At 52.9% G+C, this 14,340-nt stretch overlaps 1 protein-coding gene across 2 annotated transcripts in view; it reads left to right on the top strand.

Moving 5' to 3' along the window:
• Nucleotides 1–5,199, top strand: part of CTR9 (CTR9 component of Paf1/RNA polymerase II complex) — a 28,329-nt gene extending 23,130 nt beyond the window's left edge. For both annotated transcript variants that reach the window (XM_078869096.1, XM_078869097.1), the window contains 4 exons: nt 709–784; nt 1,242–1,357; nt 1,920–2,072; nt 2,628–5,199. In XM_078869096.1, coding sequence (XP_078725222.1) covers nt 709–784; nt 1,242–1,357; nt 1,920–2,072; nt 2,628–2,898 — 616 coding nt within the window. In that variant the 3' untranslated portion in view covers nt 2,899–5,199. The remainder of the gene's footprint in view (nt 1–708; nt 785–1,241; nt 1,358–1,919; nt 2,073–2,627) is intronic.
• The last annotated feature ends 9,141 nt before the right edge of the window (nt 5,200–14,340 follow it).

The following is a 14,340-nucleotide window of genomic DNA, read 5'->3' on the forward strand; positions in this document are numbered from 1 at the left end:
ACCACTTGAGATGACGGTTTTTGAATGCGGGTTGCAGGCACCCGCGATTAAACCCAGGCGCTCATGTGATAGCGAGGTGACGCCACAGCCGGGAATATAATTTGCAGCGGAGAAAAATAAATCAAGTAAATGCCAGTTGGCGGAGTCGATCTGATAAAAAAAAATTTATCTCACAAATTGGCCTCACGGGTGCAATGTGGTGCACACATTAACGCCGAGCTCAAATGTTCTAGGGACCCAAACGCACGCTCCGGTTATGTAAAAAACACTCGACGCGTCCGTTGCCATGAAGGAGGGCTGTTGTCCGAAACGTCAGCTATTGTATATTTTTGGCCTTTTAAGGCCACACAGTGTTATTGACGAACGTGCCAAGTTCTTTTAATAATTCATTGTGCTCGCGCAGCACCAAATAGTCTGGTTACGTGGGTTGGCAAGTAATTTGATTGGTTGGTCATTTGCCTTGCTAAGTTGGTTCAATGTTAGGTTTCTTAGGCACGGGTCTGTGGTGTTTGGTGGTGTTTGGTGGTGTTGGTGGTGGTCAGCACCGTCATGGGGGCGAGTGGTGGCGGTGCACGCTGAGGGACGCGGGGCCAGGCCGCACTGCCACGTGGTTCCGCGTTGGTGCGCGCGGGTTGCTGAAACGCTTGCGTGTGCGTTAACCTTAGCGTGCACGTGTGTGTTTGCGTGCGCGCGCGCGCGCGTGTGCAGGGGCCAGGATGATGGGGCCCCCCGTTCCAAGAAACCTCGCAAGCAGCCGCAGAAGAAGGAGCGGCAGCGCAAAGAGGCAAGGCATAGACTGAAAAAGACGAATAATTGGGATGGGGGGGGGATGGCAGTGGTGGCGCAGTGGTTAGTGCGTACCGCGCTATGATCCCAGCCACCCGGCTTTGATTCCTGGCCACGGCTGACGCGCGCGGTGGCTTGGCACGATAGCCGAACCGGTGCCGAGGTGGCGACACGCCTGCAGAAGTTCGCGGTTTGGCCGCGGCAGGCCGCCCCGGTTAATACTGCGACGAGCGTATCGACCGTGGGACGTAACGCGCCGTCTTCTTCGCGGTGGACGTTCAGAACCTCGGTGACGTCGTTCGACGCTGCGGGCCGACCGTCATGCCCCGCGTTTGCCGAATTTTCTGGATTGGGATCACACCTAATGTGTAGACCATAGGAACAGCGCAAGTAGTATTTGCACATTATTATATAAAAAATAACAAAATTATTTTCGTCTTTGCTTCACTTGGCAGGAGGCGAAGGGCGAGCGCTTGTCGGCCGCCATGATGAAGAAGGTGAAGTCGAAGGCCATCATCTCGTCGAGCGACGACTCCTCGGACGACGACGCCCTCAAGATCGCCGACGAGGGGTCCGTGTCCAACGCTGTCCACCCGCTCGCTCGCTCACTCACCCGCTCCACCCGCTCCACCCGCTCACTCGCTCACTCACCCACTCCACCCGCTCCGCTCGCTCGCTCACTCGCTCCACCCGCTTGCTTGCTCACTCACCCGCTCGCTCACTCACCCGCTCCACCCGCTCGCTCACTCACCCACTCCACCCGCTCCACCCGCTCACCCGCCCGTGACCTTACAGCCCCGTCCACCTCATCACACGTGTAACTCTCCCTGTGTCTCTTTTTGTCTCTCTGCATGTGTGTGGCTCCCCGTCTCTCTTTCTTCACATGTCCTCAAAGTGCACCTGACCTGGCACAGGCACCGTGGTGACGTCACCGCCACTTAGTGGCGAATGGCGGCGGCTGTTGCCGTGTTGTTGTCTCTCCTCGTTTGTGTGTCTCTCTCCTTGTCTGTCTTGGTGTCCCGGTCTCCCTGTAACTCTCTCTCCACTCTCTATCTTCTCTCCCCCTTGTCCCTCGCTCCTCATCCCTCTCCACGTGTCCCCTCTCCGTCCCCCTCCGTCCCCCTCTGCCACAGGGGCAAGGCGAGCGGCTCCGCCTCGGACTCCGACGGGGATGAGGCCCCCAAGCAGCAGCGTCAACGCCTCGTGTCGGACAGCGAATCGGACGGCGGCGGTGGCGGCGGGCAGAGCCCCCGCGCGCCCAGCGACGCCGGCAGCCGTCGCTCGCGGTGAGACGGCGCCTCCGGCCAATCCGGGGCACTAAAATACACGAATGGAAGTAGATATATATATGGATATGTGTCTATGTTGGTAATAGAAGTGCGTGGCCCGACCGACCGACCATCCCGAGCGACATGAGAGGCAGGAGAGTGCGTGAAGTGGAGCAGAGTGTGATCGTCGAGCTATCATTTGTGGCCAAGTCCCTTCTGAAAAAGAGCCATGTGGGCCTTACCTGGCAAGTGAAACAAAGAAATAGAGTGAGGGGAGAGGCAGGAGAGTGCGTGGAGGGGAGTAGAGTGAGGGGAGAGGGGAGAGGCAGGAAAGTGCGTGGAGGAGGGGAGTAGAGTGAGGGGAGAGGGGAGAGGCAGGAGAGCACGTGGAGGAGGGGAGTAGAGTGAGGGGAGAGGCAGGAGAGTGCATGGAGGGGAGGAGAGTGACGTGAGAGGGGAGAGGCAGGAGAGCACGTGGAGGCGAGTGCGATGAGAGTTGCGCACTAACCCCAATGTCGCGGCAGTTGAGAATTCTGACGATGGCAACGCTTCCTCCGCCTCTGCGTCACTCAGATCCGCCCACTCCTCATCGGAGGATGAGGGAGGACGCGCCGGCCGTGACGACGACGACGGTGGGAGACGCGGGGGCAGCAACTCCGACGAGGACGAGGAGGATGCGGTGGGGGGGGCCCCGGCAGGGCGGCGTCGGCGTGGCAACATCGACGACGACGACGAGGAGGAGGAGGCGGCGGCGGTGTCGGGCTCTGAGCGAGACGGCTCGGGCAGCCCCCCGGCCTCCGCCAGGTCGGCCTCGCCCGTCGACTCAGCCGACGACAGCCAGTGACCCTTTGACCTCGGGCTTTGACCTTGACCGTGAGCCAGCGACCCTCATCGCCACTCTCGCTCTGCCACTGAGAAGCCGAGCGCGGGGCGCCGACTCGGACCCCGAACGCGACCCACCAGCTCCTGGCTCAGCAGCACTGACCCACCCCTCACCGCTCTCTGGTGTGAGCTTGACTCTTCACTCACATGGCAGCCACCGACTACTGACCCTCACCCTGACCTTGAAACATTGGGCTCGACCGTATCTTTGGGTCATGATACGAGCCCCAGCTGACGCTGACGCTTGCCGATCTTGGCCGTCGCGCCCCGAGACTCGGTCACTTACCCTGGCACTGGTTCCTCATCGAAACCGTGATCCTACCCCCAAGCGTTAGTCCTGACTGTGACACTTGGCTGGCTTAGGGTGGCATTCGCGAGGCCTTGACCCTGACCCTAACCCTGACAACCCCCCGCATCTGACGCAGGTTCTCGTTGTGACGCTGACAGTGACCGTGATACCAGGGTTGGATTTCTTGCATGACTGGGCCATCATCGCGTCGTGAAGAAGCGATGAAAGACCGGCTACCGTTATTCAGTCACCCACGTTCGGAACGTCTCTTGTATCGGTGGTGTGTCCGATCCACCCAAGCACTGTGATCCACTGTGGTGGACCCCAACGGTCTCCACGATCCACCACAAGAAAGCTATGACCAACAAACATTACCCTGACACAGTTAGCCATGTTATATGCTACAGACATAAAGTGCTCGCAACATCCATTGGAAGAAGTAAATAAATGTAGGAATTCTTTGTCGGGGATTTTTTATTTTATTTGCCTTTAGCCAAAGTGAAAAATTTTGTGCTTTATTTCTTGTCATTGTTTTGGTTCTGATTTGTCCTGAGATCTACAACAAAAAACGCAGATCGCCCTTCCACGTATTAGCTACCGCTGGACTAGAGCAATGAACGTAACTTTTTTTTTACTGAGAAAAACGGCAGTGGAGTCGCGATTATCACAACGGACCTGCAACCCAGAGGTCGCCGCTTAGATTCCATCTCCCGGTGCAGCGGTAGGAAACAACGCGGCGAGTTTCTTCAAATCCCCCACCGCCTCTGGTCCACCCAGCGGTGTTTAAAAGGCTCCGGCACAGTCGTTCGGCAAGGTCGAGGTGCGTGGGGGCTTACGTTCACCTCTCCAAGACGCCGGGTCGGCGTCGAAGAGTCGGACCGAATGCCCCACGGCAGCTGCCTCTTGGCGGAGGCGCCGTCTGCCAGCGGTGGCGTGAGTGAGCCCAGGCGAAGCAGTTGCAGGGCCCCGTGCCGTTTTCCTTTGAATTGAGAAGTTTCCGGTTGATGTACCGCAACGGTGGCTTACGCTGCCGTGCGGTTCGTCCGTTGGCTCGTGCCAATCGGTGCATTCGTGACGACTAACATTCCACCGGAATCCATGTACCGGTCGCTGGCTTTTGGAATCGTTAAGCGATTCGCATCCTGACCCTTACCCTGTCCCCCGACTAAACTGTCCACTTGATTCTCGGCCAGTGACGCTGTGACCCTAAGCCCGACTCGAATCCGCACGCTGCCTCTAATCCTCGCCCTCGCTCAGAGCCACACGGACATCGCCGCGCATCCTCTCTTGTGTAGGTTTTTAGACTGTTGGGGCAAGTGCTGTTAGCGGACACCTATTAAGGCCAGCACGACACGCGAGAGGAATGGCGTGGCGATCACGGCGCCTGTCCGCCTTTGTCTCCCTAGTGCTGGTGGTGTTCACAACACCCCACTAAATGCTCTTTTCAGGCTGAGTCTGCCTTGGGGAGGCCCGAATGCAGGTTCTCTTAACGATTGCCACCGTGGGCAGGAATCGGATCCAGGTTCGCCGGGTTCACGGAACCACGCAGCGAGCGCTACGCCACTGCTCCCAACACTCGTACAGAAAAAAAAAAATCGCCGGACACGGACAGGTGGTTACTTTGCGTACATTTTTATTTGTAGGCGTTGGATAAACGTACGGATTGGTGTAAAGCTCAGAAATAGTATTGTAAGCTTTGCATAAAGGTAAATTCTCGGTCCTCTCCGCCTCGACCCTCACGCCACGCTCTTGTCCAACGCAATTGTTTATTAATGATGGTACGGTCGTCATCATCATCATCGTCGTCGTCGTCATCATCGTCATCTTGTGCTCAATCCACTGCTGGATGAAGGCCTCTCCCAAGCCACCGCAACAATCCACACCTCGGGCGGCTGCACATGAGCCGATTGGCTGCACGGTGGTGGTGGGTTGTCGATAATAGGAAGCTGCCCCCCCCCCCCCCGTCTATAAACACAGTTACCGATCAACTGTCTCCAGCTGTAAAACACGACGGTCCGCCTACACGTTCTTACAGTTCCTGTGTCGGTCACCACGCACAAAGTGTACCGAGTGAAATCATTATTAAAAGAGTTATGTTTTTTCTTCTAAATCAGTGGTGGAATTCCTCACTTGGACCCGCGACCTGTATGCGTGTGGAATTTCCACACTCCAAAACTTGAACATTCCGTCCGACGCACAGGACTTTCGGGAATGGATTTAGATTTGTGTTTTTGTGGGGGTGTGTGTGGCGCATGAGCGAGAGCCTCCGTTGCATTTTGTCTGCTGGAGCCTTGGCTGGCACGTTATAGGTTTTGACAGGCACAGCCCAGTATCCCGAGACGTGAGCCGGCTTAACTTAAACTAAAATTAAGCTAAAATACTTTTTTATTTTACCAGGTAAGATCCACTGAGCTATATAGCAGCTCTTTTTTTTCTTTCCAGAAGCAAACCTGGCCACAAACGATAACTCAACGAAGTGGCGTGTCATGTGGACGTTTTTAGCAGCCAAATACTCTGAACCGTACGTTTCTAAATGTGGAGGGGAAAACCCGGAGAGAAATACACGCGACCACGGGGAGAACAGTCGTCGGGGTCGGGATCGAACCCACGACTTGCGGTACACCAGGCGAGGTAGTTAACATCTTGCATTTGCGCCGACTCTTAAGCGAGCCAGAGCCGAGCCAGAGCCGAGCCAGCACTGAGCCACTCGTGCATCTTTGGAACCCGACTCGGCATCGTTTTAAGCCGATCCGGAGCCGAGCCGCGACTGGGAAGACGGCCCCGAGTTGCCGAGGCCTGCGGCGGCAGCCGCCGGTTTGCACGGTTGGCTACGTACGGTGTGAAAGAAGTTCAGCACATCTTGTTAGTTCTTTCGGTAAAGTCACGTAGAGGGGAAATAATAAAATAATAAAAATAAAGCAATAAAATAATTCTCACGACGTTTCGGTCACAACGCAAGCAGCCCTGTTCTTCACCTGAAGACGGCTGCTTGCGTTGTGGCCGAAACGTCGTGAGAATTATTTTATTATGTTTTATTTGTATTTTATTATTTCCCTTCAACGTGACTTTACCGAATGAACCAAGAAGATGAATCCCTGCAGTCACGAAAGCTTTAAATCCAAAGTTCAGCACAGTACATGCAACCGTGCAAGGGGCCCCACAGGATGGAGGGTGAACCCAGGCGCGCTGGACCCCGAAGAAGAGGGTTCAAAATTGGAGAGCAGTTGGGGGAGGGGGGGGCACTTTTTAAGTTTTGCACCTGTCCCCATGGCAACCAGCGCGATGCCAGCAACACTGGAGATTGTGTGATGGCGGTGGTCATGGATTGGTCCTGTCCGCTTACCGCGTCTCGAGCGAGAATGTGAAGTGGGCCGTCCATAAATGACGTCACGCACATTGGCGGGCGGGGGGGGGGGTCAGACATTTGTGACGATGTGTGACGAGGGGGGGGGGTTGAGAAATGTGACGTCACATCAAAATGCGCAACTTTAAATAAATATAGACAACACGTTCTACTTAATTAAATAGACTTTTTAATAAATGCTTTCTCCTACAACATCAGAGTGCAGCGCCACATTAAATACGCACTACAATGACAATAGTTTAAAGCGATTTGAAGCATGTTTTATTTTCAAAATGGAAATATGGTTTTAGGGGGGGGGGGGCAGAGATTTGTGACGTCATATTTGAGGGGGGGTCTGAGTTTTTGTGACGCCGTGTGACGAGGGGAGGGGGGGGGGGTCAAAAATCGTCCAAAATCGCGTGACGTCATTTATGGACGGCCCCAAGGACGCAGGATGGGTCACGATCCCCGCTTGCTGTACTGCCGCCGCCACACCGCGACTCGTCCCACCCCCCCCCCCCCCCACTGGCTCCACGAGTGCTCGCAATACAAGACAAAAACAAGTTGTTTACAACTTTGCGTCAACCCAAATGACTCGATCGTCTGTCTGATCCCCCCCCCCCACTCTTGGCAATGCTATGCACGTAGAATATTGTCTCTCTATCTAAACAAAACAAACAAAAAAACCCTTCATTTATTTACAAAACTCAAACGGTGTTTAGGGCTACCGGGTGAACTTCCGCACCACGTGAATGTGACGGCACGCGCTCGCGCACGCTCGTGCCGAGTTGCATTGTGACGTCACTGATTCGCTCCCCCACCCCCCCCACACCCCCCTCCTTCCCTCCCCCCCTCCCCCGCGCGTGCGTTCCAAGGCAATGTTGAGTGAAGGGGCTTACAGAGAGAGAGCAGAGGTCGCAACCGCGTACCCGATACCCGTACCCTACCCGATACCCGGCTACCCGTACCCGGCCGGGTACTGGTACGGGTACCCGTTTGCGACCCTGGTGCGGCCGGGTACGGGTAGGCCGTGAGTCACTGGTGAGTCACCGTTTGTCACTCATTTCCCAACGTCTTGTCTCTTCTCACAATTCAAGTTCCTAGAATCAACCCACCCGCGCCTGCAACATGGCTTCATCACAGAGGTCGCAATCGGGTACCCGTACCCTACCCGTACCCGGCCGGGTACGGGTAGGGTACGGCCGGGTACGGGTACCCGTTTGCGACCCTGGTGCGGCCGGGTACGGGTACGGGTAAGGAATCAAAACCCGTTTGCGAGACGGGGGTGGGCGCCGGGGTTTAATACCCGGCCCCCCACCCCCTATCTCTCTCAGACGGTTGCGGTGACCTCTGCAGAAGCCGTCGCTTTACTGCAGGCGTCAACGTTGGGCTAGGGAGACGCGAGACGCGAGTGGAAATTCCACATTCCCAATACGAGGGCAAGTCTCTCCGTAGGATGGTGACTTTAAAAAAAACATTGTTTACACCCAGAACGCCAAGCGGCCAGCAATAGACAGCGCCGTTAAAAGTTATAGTAGATTAGAGTGTATAGTAATGAATTAAGCAAGGTTATTATTGTAAGAGTTCGATGAAATTAGACGACGATCGGAGGCTGAAATTCCGTAGTGGAGCAGTGCGAGGGAAGAAACTAAAAGAGACGATTTGTGACCTGAAGTGTGGTGAGTGGGTGGGTGAGTGAGTGAATGGGTGAGTGAATCAGCGAGTGGGTGAGTGAGTAGGTGAGTGGATGGGTGAGTGAATGGGCGAGTGGGTGAGTGAATGAGCGAGTGGGTGAGTGAGTAGGTGAGTGGATTGGTGAGTGAATGAGCGAGTGAGTGGGTGAGTGGGTGAATGAGTGAGTGGGTGAGTGAATGAGTGAGTGAGTGAGTGGGTGGGTGAGTGAGTGAATGGGTGAGTGAATCAGCGAGTGGGTGAGTGAGTAGGTGAGTGGATGGGTGAGTGGGAGAGTGAATTAGCGAGTGGGTGAGTGAGTGGGTGGGTGAGTGAATGGGTGAGTGGGTGAGTGAATGAGCGAGTGGGTGAGTGAGTAGGTGAGTGGATGGGTGAGTGGGAGAGTGAATGAGCGAGTGAGTGGGTGAGTGGGTGAATGAGTGAGTGGGTGAGTGAATGAGTGAGTGGGTGAGTGAATGAGTGAGTGGGTGGGTGAGTGAATGGATGAGTGGGTGAGTGAATGAGCGAGTGGGTGAGTGAGTGGGTGGGTGAATGGGTGATTGGGTGAGTGGGTGAGTGAAATAGCGAGTGGGTGAGTGAGTGGGTGGGTGAATGGGTGATTGGTGAGTTAATGAGCAAGTGGGTGAGTGGGTGGGCGAGTGAATGAGCGAGTGGGTGAGTGAGTGGGTGGGTGAATGGGTGAGTGGGTGAATGAGCGAGTAAGTTAGTGTGTGAGTGAATGAATGAGTGGGTGAGTGAAATAGCGAGTGGGTGAATGAGTGGGTGGGTGTGTGGGGTGAGTGAGCATTGCATCGGGTGAATGTGTGAGTGGTGACCGAACAACAACTATCCGATGGTTGAATTCGGTGTGGATGAGACGAAGCGATCAGTGCGTGAGTGGATTCTTGCATCTATCTTTGCGGAGCCTGTGAGCGTCACCCCCCCCCCCCTTCGTATACAGCGTGCTGCTGGGTTTTCTCCGGGTTTCTCTCCCATGCGAAAGCCACGCTCTCAATCCTGATGGAATTTACGTCCCAGGCATCCCAATGTAGCAGGACCATCCTGTCAAAAAAATTAAAAAAATTTAACATCTTGAAACTCGGTGGGACTTTTCCTGGATTAAACACGATGTGCAAGAGTGTATATCCCCTACGTGCGGCCCAAAGGGAAGATCATATCACGCTCAGTGGGTTCCACCCGTTTCTAAATAAAGCATGCCATTGATTCCATCGATTTGGAAAGTCTTGGAAGGCTTCTGGCTGTGAGGACTTAATCTTGGCTGGGTCCCACACTAATGGAACGTGCACTCCGAAGCGTCCTCAGATTTCTGCCTTCCACGTGACTCCCTTAACCGTCTTCTCTTAGACTCCATTCATTAAGCTGAGTGAGTACAGGAAATCATAACAGCACTCCACCTTTCATTATCAATCTACTGCTGGATGAAGGCCTCTACCAAAGGCCGAGTGGGTCCAGGTTTTATTTTTGTCATACATCACCACACTGGTCAATGCGGGTTGGTGAAGGGGGTGGGTGGTGATGCACCCGTGATCGAATTTCGATTTAAAGCTTTCGTGACTGCAGGGATTTACATATGAAGGCACACTTCCTCCTCTAACCCAGCTTAAATATACGCTGCCAAGCTTGGTGGTGTTCATTCAGACGCTGTCTTTCCGACAGACCTGTTCTTCACCTGAAGACGGCTGCTTGTGTTGTGGCCGAAACGTCGTGAGAATTGTATTTTATTATGTTTTATTATTATTATTTTATTATTTCCCTTCTACGTGACTTTACCGAAAGAACCAGGAAGAGCAGACTTTTGGTTGCGTGTCGGAGCAAGCAGACGTCTTTCAGTGCATCCCTCGAGTCTCAAGTCTCGTTGCTCGGAGGATTCAGGCTTTGGGCTGTTTGGCCATGTTATTGATATACTCGCCTCTACATTTGCCTCGTGTGTGTGTGTGGTAGGAAACTGGAGTGCCCGGGGAAAATCCCAACCTCCGCATACGTGCAGATACCAACCCGCAGGTCCAAACAAACGGGTTCGCGGACTCGCCTTCTGTCCTTCCATGTATTTGGTCACCCTTCCAGTGCCCCCCCCCCCCAGCCGGTGTGGGTAGTGTACACAAATCTCCGCGTGATCCACCAACCCTTGCACCCCCAAAGCCCTGGATCACGGGCGTCCCAGCGTCGCTGCCACGCAGACGGCGCGAGGAGGAACGCTGCAGCTGTTTGTGACGCCGAGCTTCCAACGGGGCAACAACAACAACAACCGCCAGTCGCCACTAAGTGCCGGTGACGAAACCACGGCGCTTGTGCCAGGCTATGTGCACCTTAAAGCCACGTGAAGTGTCGAACGCCCGCTGGCAGGAGGTCACGGGACAGACCCGGCTGCCATGGGTCGACTGACTGAGATGAGTGGCCGATGCACCACATGTACCCCCTACTGCGCCAACTCGTTGTGCTTTCGCCACCCGGCGCTCCGCTCGTTGTTGTGAGCGTCGCTCCTCTGCCCTCCGTTGTTGCTGGAGGGCGACTGCCTCCAACCGCTCAGTAGCAGCAGCAGCGTCCTTCACGAGCCTCCTCCACAAAACAAAACAACCCCCTACCTATGAGACCTCCTTTACCAGTGGCAAAATATAGTAATCGGTTTTTACCCTTTCAACTGGTACAAAAACTGACACCTTTATACAAGGCATCATGTGTGCAATAACCACAACACAAGCAGTCAAAATGCAAACAAAAATAAACAACTCTGATGATGATAATGATATGCACTGTCCTTGAAGTTGATTGGTCCACACCCGAGACAGCTTTTCTTAGAGCCTAGTCCCCATTGGTGTTGGACCAGATGACGCCAAAAGGCGTACAACTCAAAAACAGCGCACTATCAGAGTATTTGGCGTCATCTGGTCCAACACCAATGGAGACTAGGCTCTAAGGAAAGCTGTCTCGGGTGTGGACCAATCAACTTCAAGGACAGTGCATATCATTATCATCATCAGAGTTGTTTCTTTTTGTTTGCATTTTGACTGCTTGTGTTGTGGTTATTGCAAACATGATGCCTTGTATAAAGGTGTCAGTTTTTGTACCAGTTTAAAGGGTAAAAACCTGCTACTAATCCCCCTACCACCTCGTTGGTGCCAGACGTGAAAGCCGTGGTGAGCAGTACCACGTGGGGGGAGGACCAATTTTAATTGGCCATTCACCTCATGTCGTTTGTAGCCACCGCGGTGGCCACAGGGGGCTCTGGACGGGTGCGAGGGGGCTGGTAACCCCGTCCACCTTTAGCCCAAGGACCAGCAAGCCACGTGTAAAAGAGGCGCTCACACACACGCGCACAAGCACGCGCGCGCGTGGGTAACGCGGGGCCGGACGAGAGTTGTTCTGGCACGCTGTTGGAGCCGCCTTCTCGTGTGATCTTCAAGGGCCGTTCCCCTAAATCTTGACAAGTACATTGCGCGTGTGTGGCCTTAAAAGGGACATTAATGGGCGATGTGTTTAGGGCAATTGCCTCTCGTCGTAGCACGTAAATTGCATTAAAAAGGCACCGTTAATTGGAACGTGCATCGTAAAGAATGTACAGTTTTGCATTAAAAGCAAAAATGGAGGGGTGTTGCTCGAAACGTCGAATATTATATAATTTTCCTTTCAAGCCCACAGTGATAATAGGCAACGTTTTGGGCAATGATCTTACTTCACAACACATACTATCTTTTTTCTATGCATTTCATGCGCTTTGAATAAGGGTAATATCCCGAAACGCCGTCTATTTCCTATATATATTCTTTCATTTTTCTTACGGCAACAATGCCATTGACATAATGTGTTGAGTCGTGTTGTTGTTGTTGGTACAGTAATTGTGTTTCAGCATCCACTCCCCAACGTAGCAGCAGCAGCATCAACACAATATTTAGTTCAACGTGTCTCTTAAATGTAGGCTACTCGTTCCGTTACGGCCCTCCCCCATAGTATATACACACAGACAAAGATCACCCGTATAGCCTTAACAGACTTTCCGGGGCAAGTGCTGTTAGCGAGCACCCATGAAGGTCGGCACGGCACACGAGAGGGTGGGTGATTGACCAGCACCACGCCACCAGGTCGTCATTTGAGACTGAGTCAACCTAGTGGAGGACCTCAGGACTGGGACCGGTGTAGACATTCGTCACTAGTATGGGTGGCCGTGAGCGGGAATCGAACTCGGGTCGCCGTGTTCCACTACCGCTCCCCACATAGACACACTCACACATACACCGGGGGGGGGGGGGAGTCACTATAATTTATCATTTAACCAGTATGCTGTGTGTGTGTGCCTTTGTGATGTGATGCGTTCACAATTATTTATTCCTGCTAGCCGGGGCCCTAGTTAATGGGCGGTCGCTGTCCATTTCAGCACCCACCACTTCCACCCACCACCACCAGCAGCACCCTCCCCCGCGCACTCCTCCTCACTCGCCATTGCTGCCGCATTCAAGACCCTGACGTCATCCTCTCTTTACACAAAATGCAAGTGATGGGGGGGGGGTCGGAGGGAGTGAGGGTGGGTGGATTGTGTGGGGGGGGGGTGTCAGGGAATCGAGTGCTAGAATCGTTGTGATTCAATGGGTGATTCCCTCTCTTTTTTTTTGGTAATCGATGCTGCGATTCGGAGAGCGCCGCGTGTGTGTTTAATCCGCGTCTTATCGATTCCCTCATATTGCAACAGCAACATCTAACGGTGGCTGTTTTGCGGAATGTGTATTTAAATTTGTTTTTACGAGTGTGGCGAATTTATATGTGTCAGATCGTATGTCTACCTCGGCTGTTGTTAGATGTTTCTTGTTGTTGTTGTTGCGAGCACACTATTTGTATTCGGCTACATTATTAAGTTAACGTAATTATTTGGTGATGTTGCTTTGAGGTTTTCGTGACTGCAGGAATTCATCCTCTTCGGTTCTTTCGGTAAAGTCACGTAGATGGAATAAAACAAAGATCACATTGTTATTTTTATTTTATTCATTTTTATTTTCCATCTACGTGACTTTACTGAAAGAACCAAATAATATTTGGTGATGCTGCTGCTGCTGCGTTGGGGCACAATTAACAACAACAGCAAAAACACTCAACCCCGCTTTAGACAACGCTACTCTGGCCCAGAAAAGGAAAACATTTTCAGGAATAGGCGACGTTTTGGGCAATGGTACTTCGTCATAGCCCATGGTGTTCAACGAAGAAGAAGTTTCCATAGCTCGTGAGCTCGTGACGGGCTCTGAGTTATAGGCCATTGTTCGAAACGTCGCCTACTTTTTTTTTACTTTTAGGGCCACAGTGTTATTGACGAAGGTGATACGTTGTTTTTTTATCAAACTGAGTGGCTGGTTATCTTAATGACATCAGTGATTCGTGAATGATTCGCCCTGCTGATGATTCAGAATAGACCAAAAGACGCCTGCTTGTAATACAGGACTCCCATAGTTTTTGGTTTGTGAGGCCACGACTTTGCTGATGATTCACAATCGGTCCAAGCTGCGTTTACCACCAATGCAACTAGTGACATCCGTTAGTGTGGCTATGGCCTGCTGATGAGTAATAACAAGTGGGGAAGACTCCAGCTCGTAGCATCTACGTACCTGTTTGGTGTTAGTTTAAGAGGCTAGGGTTTGCTGATGATACCTAAGTAAGTCACAACCAGTGACAGGCCCATGCGCATAATATCAGGTCAAGTGGCATTTATTAATTAGACCACGCTTTACCGATGAGTCATGAGATATGTAAAATATATTGCATTTAGACACCTCATGTCATTGGTTTACAAGGCCTCAACTTGCTCACGAGCCTAAAGAAGGTCAAAGCGTCTCCCTACTCAGAAGAACTTATCTCCACTAGTGGCCTCGATCGGGTAGGTTTTGGAAAATCCACATTCTCATGACGGGGGCTTGTCCAAGTTAACAACGGAGCAACTGTTGGAATACCCAGGAGGTGGTGCTCATTTTATCGACCCCGCAGAAATGGTGTGGTGATGATGGGCTGAGCCGACCCTCCTCGATCCGCGAGCCCGCAATCGAGTTGATGAACCGACTCGAGCCCTCCTCTGAACAGATCAGCTTGCGGTCCTTGCTTTTGTA

The sequence above is a fragment of the Lampetra fluviatilis genome, chromosome 27, assembly GCF_964198595.1.
Source record: "Lampetra fluviatilis chromosome 27, kcLamFluv1.1, whole genome shotgun sequence".
In the NCBI taxonomy this organism is placed as follows: Eukaryota; Metazoa; Chordata; class Hyperoartia; order Petromyzontiformes; family Petromyzontidae; genus Lampetra; species Lampetra fluviatilis.